Genomic DNA, 11,114 nt, shown 5'->3' with positions numbered 1-11,114 from the left:
GAGAGGTTGTGGAGTCTCCTTCTCGGGAGACCTTCAAGGCCTACCTGGCCGTGTTCCTGTGTGACCTGCTCTGGTGATCCTGCTCTGGAAGGAGGGTTGTACTGGGTGTTCTTTCAAGGTCCCTTCCAACTCCTGAGATTCTGTGATTCTGTGAAAATGTGTAAGAGATTTTCTGTATTATCCAGTCTCTTCTAAAGGTAAATGTGTTTCTTTGATTTCGTAGCGGTATCACACCCCACCTCGATCGCGATCGTGTTCTGAGTCTGATGATGACGAGAGCAGTGAGACCCCTCCTCACTGGAAAGAGGAAATGCAGAGATTACGGACATACAGACCGCCAAGTGGAGAGAAGTGGAGTAAAGGCGATAAGTAAGATCCTTATCACGAATTTAAAATGCCTTGGTTTTTTACACAAGCTTTAATAGATTGTGTACACGTACCATGACCATGTTTGAATGAAAAATTCAAATATCTCTGTGGTTAACACAGTCCATTGAAATACTGAAAAGTTGTAGTTGAAAACTTTCTTAAAACCCTTGCTGATTTGACACCAGATGAACACGTGCTGAAAAGAGTTGTTTCTGACGCTGCCATACTTAAGAAGCAATAATTATTTAAGAAGTATACTTATTTAAGTAGTAATTAATTGACCTGTCCAGTTTTCTGTTGCTTTCCACAGAGTTACTCATGTCAGGTTGCCTTTAGGTGCCGTCTTGGCTATCTGGCTTCTTTAGATCCCAAATAAGACCTTCAAATCCACCAGTCCTATATATATATATGTGTGTGTATGTATAGAGATAGGGAGGTAGAGGTAGAGAGAGATAGAGAGAGGTAGAGAGAGATAGAGGTAGAGATAGAGGTAGATTACTAAAACATACATAACATAACTAAACATAACATATATAACAGCACTATAATATATAACTAAAACAGTTCTTTGTTCTTTCTGCAATTGCAAACTGAGTGATGGAAGCCAGCTCTCCGCTATTTCTGATGACTTGATACTAAATATGAGCCACTACTAAATTGTGATAGATAAACCTCAAAAGAAGAACTAAAGAACATTATATAAAATAATATAAAGAATATAAAATCATTATTGAACAGCTACAAATGTTTCTGGTAGCTCTTTTTATACATTGAGTGCATTCAGTTCATTGCTGTATTGCAGCGTACCAGCTAAACGAATAATAAATAAGATGATGTATTAAAATGTGCATTTAAACTTGGTTTAAGAATCCTATAGTTGTAGAGGTCAAAGTCTAGGGTAGTCTGTGGACTAGAGTAGTTGAAACATTAAATCTCTTTACACAGGTTCTGCAGTAGGCAAAATTTGCTGGTGTTGGCTGATTCACTTCTTACAGAGAAGTAGCTCTCTTGGTAATGATATAATTCCATATTTAAAATGAGTGTAACAAGCTCAGTCACAATGCAGTTGCCTGGTGGTGAAGGGTGTGTATGTATTAATTCTTCTTAAACTTAATTGCATTGGAGGTGGGGAAAAGACTTAGTTTATCTGGAGTTTTTAAAGAATTTCCACTTACTAGGGGGCTCATTTGTTTGTTTTCTAGGTTGAGTGACCCGTGTACAAGCAGATGGGATGAAAGAAGTGTGTCCCGGAGGTCAAGGTCTTGGTCACATAATGGTTATTCTGATCTAAGTACTGTGAGATATTCTAGCCATCACAAAAAGCACAGAAAAGAGAAGAAGAAGGTGAAACATAAAAAGAAATCGAAAAAGCAGAAGCATTTCAAGAAGCACAAGCAAACGAAAAGAAAGAAAACATCGGCCTCATCAGATGTCGAATCCTCTCATTCCTTCCTCAGGAGGACAAAATCATCCTGTGATCGTCAGAGGAAATCTCGTTCTTCTTCACAGTCTTCCAGACATTCATCCAGAAGAGACTGGTCTAAATCTGATAAGGAAGACCAGAGCTCATCATCTTCATCCAGCAGAGGGACACGATCGTACTACAGATCCAGGTCCAGATCCAGGTCTAGGTCTAAATCAAGATCTTACTCCCGGAAAAGTTCTCGATCAAGATCAGCCTCTAAATCCTCACGCTCTCGAAGCAGGTCGAGGTCAAGTTCTAATCCTAGGCATCAAAAGACAGTTTCCAGTTCTCCACGAAATATTTCAACGCGATTAAATGATAATAAGTTGAGCAAGACTGCTGAGCCCGTAAGAGCAGTTATACTCCCCGCTGAGAAAGTTGTCGTACCGCCCGTTGTCCCAGAAAGCCTCCCTGTTATACCCCTGAGTGACAGCCCACCGCCTTCAAGGTGGAAACCTGGGCAGAAACCGTGGAAGCCGTCTTACGAGCGAATTCAGGAGATGAAAGCTAAAACGACCCATTTGATACCCGCGCAAACTAACTACAATTTAGTCGCCGTCAAAGAGGTTGACGCTTCTTCCTCGTACCGTAAGCGACGAAGGAGTTCAGACAGCGATCGAAGCGGTTACTCCAAATATCGTAGCGACCGAAGCTCGGATAGTTCGCCGCGATCGAGGAGCAGGTCCTCTCGAAGCAGGTCGTACTCAAGGTCTTATTCCAGATCCAGAAGTCCATCCAGCTCTAGGACAAAATCTCATTCCTCGGGCAGATCTCCATCGCTGAGTAAATACCGCAGTGACAGGTCAGGATACAGCGGGTCGACGTCTTATTATTCCCTTAGCGATGACGACAGACACAGAAGCAAGAGGAAATCCACGTCAAGTGATCAGAAAGCTCGGCCTCTTAAAGTGAGGCAAGAAACCAGCTCGGAGAGCACCCTCCCTTATAAATGTACCAAAGACTACGATGAGTCTTCTCAAGGATTGAAAGAGAGCGACAGTTTATCGTCTTCAGACTTCTCTTCTGACAGCGAGCGCTCTGCCAAAGCAAAAGTAGCCCAGGAAAAAGACAGCCGCTTTCAGTTAGAAGGAGATACGCAAAAACAGGACAAAAGTAGCTTCAGCTCTGAGAGAGAGGAGAAATCCAAGTGCGAGCGGGATTCTGATCACGCTAGAAAGAAAGCGGCTAAGGAGAAATCTGAGCTACCCAGAGGTGGTGCAAAAACTAAACAAAGATCTTATTCAGGTAGTAAATGGGACTCCGAATCCAATTCTGATAGAGGAGAGGAAAGGTATAACAGGGGAGATTCCAGACCCTCCTCTGGTAAAGAGGAAGGAGAGGCCACGTCGGGATCCGATACAGAGCTCAGCGTTACCAAAAGGCTAAAACCCCAATCAAATTCTTCAGAGGGGTTTCTGGATTCTGACTGCGCATGGAGGACGGGCAAGCAGTTGTCATCTTCTGAATCTGAGAGTTCTGGTTCTAGCCTGACAAACGTCAGGGGAAAGCCAAAAAAACACAAGCGTGGATCGAAAAAGACCCTTAAAAAATCCCATTCCAAAAAGGCGAAAGAAAAAACGAAAGGGAAGAAGGAGAAGAAACACAAAGTTCAGAAAAGAAAAGAAATGTTTCACTGGCAGCCCCCCCTGGAGTTTGGTGAAGATGATGATGATGAGATAAATGAAAAGCCGGTTACCAAGGATGATAAAAAAGAAAAGCAGCTTGCCAAGGACGTAAAGGATAAAAACCAGGTTTATGAAAAGGATGAAATAGCCAAAGATAAAATGGAAAATGGTGAAAAGTCTTGTGCGAATGAAAACCTTTTGGGTAAAAACGCTCCATCCGATGCCTCGCCCAATCGCGGTAACTTTAATAAAGACAGCACTGAAACAAACACTTCAACTGGTATTTTAAACTCAGGAATAAATGTGGCCGCTTGCAAGAATGAGATGAAAGAAGAGATGAAAGAAGCTGAAGAAAGTAACCAGAATGGACTGGAAGATGTTATTCAGACAGATGACAACATGGAGATTTGCACTCCAGATCGTAACTCGCCAGGGAAGGTCGATGTGGACGTTTTGTCTCCTGTCACTCTCGCTGCTAAACCTCACGCTTTAAGTGCCAGCATCAACAGAGATTTACAGGTTGAGACCCCTGAACAAGATGCTGTCAAACTAGGAAACAGTATAATGGACTTCATTAGTATTAAAGAAGAAAAAGAGACAGGAAGGCAAGAAAACAACTCTGTCCCTGTGCCCAGCGCTAAAGACTGTGGTTTAAAAAGTGAAATTACTGAAAATACACAAAGCAATATGATCGATAATAAATGGAAGCCTTTGCAAGGGGTTGGTAATTTACAACCAGGAACCGTTAGTACTGCCACCGAAGTTAAGAACGTCGCTTCAGCGCCAGAGCCTAAACCAGCAGGTTTAAGAATTGAAATAAAAGCTAAAAATAAAGTCAGGCCTGGGTCTCTGTTTGATGAAGTCAGAAAGACAGCGCGGCTGAATCGAAGGCCGAGGAACCAAGAAAGCTCCAGTGAGGAAGAGTCCCCAGGTAGAGCTGACAACAGCCCGTCCAGGAGTCTCAGTAGGTCGCGAAGTAAATCCGAATCTAAATCCAGACACAGGACAAGGTCCAGATCCTACAGTCACTCCAGAAGTCGATCCCGAAGTTCGACGTATTCATATAGGTAAGAAGTTTCTGCTATTCCCACAGCCTACCAGGTTATCTTGGAAGTCCTTACATCTTTAAGGCTTGTTTTTGCTTTCCAACTCACTTTTTAAACAGCACTGTATCATTTAGCAAGTATGGAATAAACATTTAGCTTGAAAGATGAAGATTTAAAATGCTTTTGCTTCCTGTTTGCTGCTGCTTTTCTCTTTATATTCTGTTTTGTGCTTTTCAAAGTCGCTCATTGATTGCAGGTCAAGAAGCTATACAAGAAGCCGAAGCAGAGGACGGTATAGTAGAGATCGGTCAAGAAGTCGAAGTAGTTCTTACCACAGCTACAAGAGTCGTAGGTAAGTGTCTCTACATGGAAATAGTGTTGGGGTTTCATTACAAATCCAGTAAATTAGGCACAGCAGTCTCATGCTTCGGTCTCTGAGCACGTTGGAAATGTGCTTGGCTCTGCATTCTCCGTTTGAAATGTGCAAGTTAAAACAATCAGATTTCAAAATTTCCTGTTACTGCAAAATAATTTTTGTGTTTTGTAGCATGGGTAGGGAATTCTGAGCAAAATCTTCCCCGCTTGTTTGTGTTTAACTTCAAATATCTCTGTTTTTGTTCTTGTCAGTCGAACCTATAGTAGAAGTAGATCCAGAAGTAGCTCTTATGGTCATCACAGTCGATCCAGGTATGGATTAGAGTTGTTTACAAACTCTGTAATAAATGTACTTATAAAAATATCTCGGTATAAGAATACCCCTTTATCTATGGTACTTTAACAATACAATATCACCTTAGCAACTTGAATCGGAGCAAGATCGACAGAAGACACTTTAAAAAGCTGAAAATACCCAAATAATTGGTTATAGGTGATGATATGAGATGAATAATATGAGATGAGTAAACACTTCCCTTTACTGTTAAACTAAAAATGAGTTATATTACACTTTGTTACTTGTCTTCAGAAGTATTAGCAAACAAGATTCTTACTTCATCTACAGTTTGTAGAGAAAACACAAAACTTAAATGCTCAGTCTTTTCTAGATTAATAAATTTGAGATTTTTCCAGTTGTTTTGAAGATACTTGTTCTTGAATTTAACTTCTATAAATGTTGAATTACTCTGTTCGCCACATCCTTCAGAAGTGATTTCTATGTAGCCACTCACCTCTGTATATAAATACAACGTATGTTAAAAACAAATGGCATTTTAGACCACGAGTTGTAAATTTACATTGACTTTCTTTTCCCTCTAAAGCAGGTCGTACACGTATGATAGTTACTACAGCAGAAGTCGAAGCAGAAGTAAAAGGAGCGACAGCTATCGAAGATCTAGGAGTTACGATAGACGATCCAGGTGTGGTTTTGCCAGCATGACTTTGTGCAAGTGAATTTGCTAAACGCATACTTAAAAGGTTCATGGAGGCTAATTGTTTTATCCTAAGTGTAAAAACTATATTGCTACTAAAAGCTGTAATTCAAACCAGCTAAAATTGGAGCCAGTGTTTGAGGGAGGATCAGAATTTCTGCGATCCTGGTTTGGGGATGAGGAAGAAACAAGGATGAGAGATTTGAGAAGGCTCCGGGTCATTGTATGTATGTCCGCATACATTCAATAAGCACACGATTATTTTCCTTAAACAATTTTAAATGTTTCTTAAGCTACAGTGAGCTAGCTTTCAAGATTTAAATCAAGTGCCTGTTATGGATTAAAGGCTTGTTTTGTACCTTTTAATATGTCCCTAATCAGTCCGTCAGAGATCAGGCAGACCTCTAAGACTACTGTAAATTGTCATCCTCTGCTGTCTTCACACTCATTTTTTTCACAACTTTATTCCAGTTCCTAATGGACTTCGCTGTCACCCATTTCCCCCTGTAGGTCTGATACCAAGACAACTTTCTTCATGTGTTTGAGGGGAAATGAAAGAGATTAGCAAAGAATGTGGAAATAGGCTTACAAAGTCATTGTTGTAGGATGTTGGGACACTTCAGACAAACAATGGTGGATTAGGATGTGCTCATCTTTCATCTAGAAAGCTTTCCTTACAGGCGTGAGGCTAGAAAATTTCAAGTGAAAGTTTATTCTGTGTAATTTGAATGTGTCCTGGGGCTTGTCTGCAACCATCTGGACTGCATCGTGGTGCTTGGCCAGGTGCTGAGCTTGGAATTCTCCTGGATAAGTCAAAACATTTTAATCTACAGCTTCCACTCTGCAGACACTCACAGGCTCCTGTTGTTGTGATGGGGGCTACTTCCGAAGAGCCTTCTTGAAACAAAAACCTGCAATATATAAAGCAGGGATTTGTGAAATTATCTTAGTTGGAAAAGCTTGCAATATCAAATTATATTGGCTAGAATTTACTTCTCAGGCAGTATTTGTAAAACCAGTTATTTTCAATTATTTTGTAGCTGGAGAAGGCAAGAAATTTTGTAGTTACAAACACAGTTTGACTGGAGTTAGGCTTTTCATCATGTAAAAGTAATGGTTATTTTAATTTTGAGTGTCCCTTAATGAATACTTCAGTTATATTAAAAAGGAACCTGTAAAAGACGTCTTGTATGTTTTCGTCTTCTCGTGTGTGTCTGTCTTGACAATTATTCTATGTGATGCAGTGTCGTGGTTTAGGGCTGGGCCGGCCACTAAATCCTGGCCAGACACTCTCTGTGAACCCCTCTCCCCTCCCCAGAAGGGAAGAGAAAAGAGAATAAGAGAAAAAGACACTACGGGTTGGAAAATAAAACTAACAGATTTAATAAAACAATAATACTGATACTACAGGATAAGAATGTAAATAGGAAAATAATTAAATATATATAGATATGTGCAAATGTATCTACAAAACCAATGTAGAATCCTCCCCCCAGTGACAGTGACATCCCCAGAGACTCTGCGGAGCAGGGCACTGGAAAAGTCCTAGTACAGACCCAGCAGCAGTGGGAGCTGATGCAGGAACACACAAATCAGGATCAGAGGCAGACGAACCAGCAGGGTCTGCTCAGACCTCAGCCATTGTAGGATTGAGATGGATGGAAGGGTCCGAGATGGAAGAAGGGTTGAGACCCTCATGATCCCTCAGCTTTATACCGAGTATGATGTGTGTGAGATGGAATACCTCGTTGGTCAGTTTTGGGTCCACTTACCCCCCCTGTAGGCACAGACACGGCACCCATGGTGAGACAGTGACTGTGTGATGATCACTTGTAGCTGTACACACTGTCTGGGGAAAACATCCTGCCACTTTTCAGCAAGTTCAGCCACTTAAAAGAGACTGAGCTGAAAAGTAAAATCACTAAATAGAAAATTAGCTCTATTTAGCTCAAACCAGGATGTGCAGTTTTGAATTTGAAAATACAATTTTGAAGCATTTTCATCTCTTCTTTGCAGATCTTACGGCTCTGACAGCGAAAGCGATCGCAGTTACTCCAACAATCGAAGCCCCAGCGAAAGCAGCAGATACAGCTGAGAACTTTTCTCCGACGATGGACACCACAGTTAATAACTTTTTCAGTGTTATGGTAAAAGAAGCCTGTTTTGACAGCATCACAGGTGAAGTTAAAGGGTGTTTACTGTGCGAGCTGGAGCTTTACCAATAGCAGTGAACTCGCTTGACTGACTCCATGCCTATGGAGAGAAGTACTGAGCTCAGCTCCGCTGAGTTTTTGTCTGTCTTTTTTTGGTCAAACGCTACTTTTACAAAATAAGAAAAAAACCCACCCGATTTGATTTCCTTGAATTGGATTTTCCAAGCCATGAATGACACTCAACTGAATTTGCTGCCACCGCTTTTCTGGGCGCAGCCATCAAGTACGTTTATAAACACCTTGGGGCTTTCTGCCTGTTACTATTAAATATATGCTAGCAACTATAAAACTATGAAGAAAACTTCTTACGAAGGCTGCCATTTCTAGTTTATTAACCTGCTTTTTCCTTTTGTAATGCTGGAAGATGAGCTCCCTGCTGTCTTGTTTGCTGGTTATGGCATTACAGACAGAATATTTACAACAGCGAGGTGACGAGAACAAAGACTGCCGCTCTGTCTTAATCCTTTCCGCACTGTGATACTGCAGAGGTCTGCTGAAATGGGTGAGGTTACACACCTGGGAATTGTCAAATCGACCGGCAGAAGTGCGATGAATCAGTTCTGATCTTAATATCCAACTTGTCTGAACTTCCACGTTTAAAATCGAATTTTGTGATAAACAGTTCTTAAGACTTAAAAAAAAAAAAAGTGTTTCTGAACACTTTTTGTATCTTACTTCAATTCATATCCCAGTGCTTGGCATTTTTGAATGTTGCAAACCCTTGAGGAGATTGAGTTTGTTCAAAATGCTTTTTATTAAAAACTTAAATGGCGATAATTCTTTTGAGAAAACAAACCATAATGGTTCCTTTATAAAACGTCTGTAAATGCCTCCCGGTTGCCATGGGGAATATCAGATATTGATACTGCAGATACTGAACTCTATATTGTTAAAGTGATCTATCCACAACAACACTGGTATGCCTGGTAAAAAGCATGGACAGTAGTTTCAGAGTAAAACTTAATACCAAAAACGACTGCGTGTTACAGGTCAATGGTCACAGAAAACCCGTGGGTTTAAGCTGAAGAGCACTGAGTAATTTTTTTCAATATTCTGAGTTGATTTAAAATACTTTGTAAAGTTTTTTTCAGTGTTTAGAAAGTTATGTACTAAGAAGCAATTTTTTAATGGCATAATGTAACCTGAAAACTGGGGTCTAGTGAAGAACCAGACTAACATAGCTTTATTACAGCTGACGAGTACTGTTGTATTACAGTCGTTTTCGTCACTGACTTTCTGTAATAGCTTGAGATGCTCTCATTCTCTCAAATGTTTTCAAATATTGGAAAATTTTTTTTAACAAAAGGCTCATCGGGAGCCGGCGGTTTTGAAAATGAGAAGTGGAAATGTCTCGCTTCGAATGAAGCTATCCAAACATTAGCTTTTGGTACGCTTCTGAAACGCGAAAAGCGAGTGCAAAGTGAGGTTTGAGGGCTGTCCACAAAGAGCAGGTTTGTAAAACTGGAGTTGTTACACAGGTTTCTCACTTCCTAGAAAAACCCGAAATAATTCCGGGCTTACACCCTTCCTGCTCTCGTAGCTGGATGGAAAAGCGTGCGCACGTAATCATTTCCAATCAATATTTTGTAAGCTCCATACGCTTTTAAACATCCAGTACATGAATTACTCAAGTCAGTGTGCATTGACAGTCAGGTTTTTAACAGCAACACCATTTTGGACTCCTGAACAAATATATTATGAAGTTTCTTGCAGTTTTGTAGCTTCAAGTACAAATGTAACTGAGGTTTTTTTTTTTCCCCTTACTGAGAAAATAGAACAAGTGACAAAATACACGAATATAAACATCACCATTCAATACTTGCCAGAGGGGAAAAAACTGCCTCAGAATCCAACTTTGTCATGTTTCAGATCTGAGTTGACTTTTTTTATTTTTAAGGCTGAAAAATACGGTCGATCATTTAATTGTAATTGTCCAAAATCACTGCAGTGTCACCAGTGTCTACTTCATATCTGCATTAAAGCTTTATGAAGAAATCCCATCTGGTAGATGGTTGGGGAGGGGTGTGAGAGAAGTAGGGGTTGGATTTGTACTGAGAGAAGGCTGTTCAGTTGTGCTCCAGATAGGAAATGTACCCCTGAGCTGGTTTTCTAATGTTGCTCTATGTTTTTGCAATTTTGTTATTCCAAAGTAGTCGCTGTTTGTAAAAAATAAACTTTTGTACATATCTGCAATCGCTGTTTTCTCTACATCTGGAAAAACCCCTTGCTGCTTGAGGGAAACGGGCAGGAAAATGAGCTATACACTGCAATTGCTGTATCTGCTTTTGTCCCTTGCAAGACTCCACGTTGCCTTTCCTTCTCCTGACCTACACAGAGAGCGATTCCTCAGCAAGGCTCTGCTCTGGGCTTACGTGATGGTCATCGGAGGAACAAACACATGGAAACTTCCACGTGATTCAAGGTCTTGCCATTGCCTCAAGATACAGAAAAGGTTCCTATTCTTTGCACTGGACAGATCTCCCTGGAAACCTCCGAATGTGCTGAATTGCACTACTTTGCCAAATATTCTTTCCCAACTACACATCCCTAGGTCCTCTCCGTAGCATATTAGAAATGTGGTATTAGTTCAAGTCAGCAGATGTAACAGCTCAGCAGCCTGATCCATGAGGCTTTTAGATCTTCTGGTCCAGAAAAGCCTGACCTTCTTTGGAAAATACCAGCTTTGTGCTAATGGCAATGCCAGTGGCTTTGGCCTAAGGTAAAGAGGACAAGTGGAAGCGTTTCCTTGATATTTGATTTAGTTTTTAGCGTGGTCTGGTTCACCTGGCATTTCCCAAACTTCCCAGCACTGCCTTTGAGGAGAAATCTTAGACAGGAAAAATGGGAAATTTGGGTGATCTGAGCTGTAGTGGTGGAAGGTTTAGAACATAATAAAATTGTTTTTATATAGATATACTCAAGATAATTGCTATATTAATTTAATATATAACCTTATATAAATATTTCTATACAATTTCATATATTCTGTTATATATTTATGTAATTATAATAAATCTGTTATATATATT

General features: G+C 40.4%; 1 protein-coding gene across 1 annotated transcript; it reads left to right on the top strand.

The window, feature by feature from the left end:
* Positions 1-223: 223 nt before the first annotated feature.
* On the top strand, positions 224-7,967 carry NKTR (natural killer cell triggering receptor; the record flags this gene model as incomplete). The annotated part of the gene is made up of 6 exons (XM_010183317.1): positions 224-369; positions 1,572-4,526; positions 4,762-4,857; positions 5,133-5,192; positions 5,762-5,860; positions 7,889-7,967. Coding segments are annotated over 6 exons (3,435 nt in total), but the record flags the coding sequence as incomplete, so codon positions are not given.
* Positions 7,968-11,114: the final 3,147 nt, after the last annotated feature.

Source organism: Mesitornis unicolor, unplaced genomic scaffold (genome assembly GCF_000695765.1).
Source record: "Mesitornis unicolor isolate BGI_N332 unplaced genomic scaffold, ASM69576v1 scaffold23264, whole genome shotgun sequence".
NCBI classification, from domain to species: domain Eukaryota; kingdom Metazoa; phylum Chordata; class Aves; order Mesitornithiformes; family Mesitornithidae; genus Mesitornis; species Mesitornis unicolor.
This window is presented reverse-complemented; position numbering and strand designations above follow the sequence as displayed.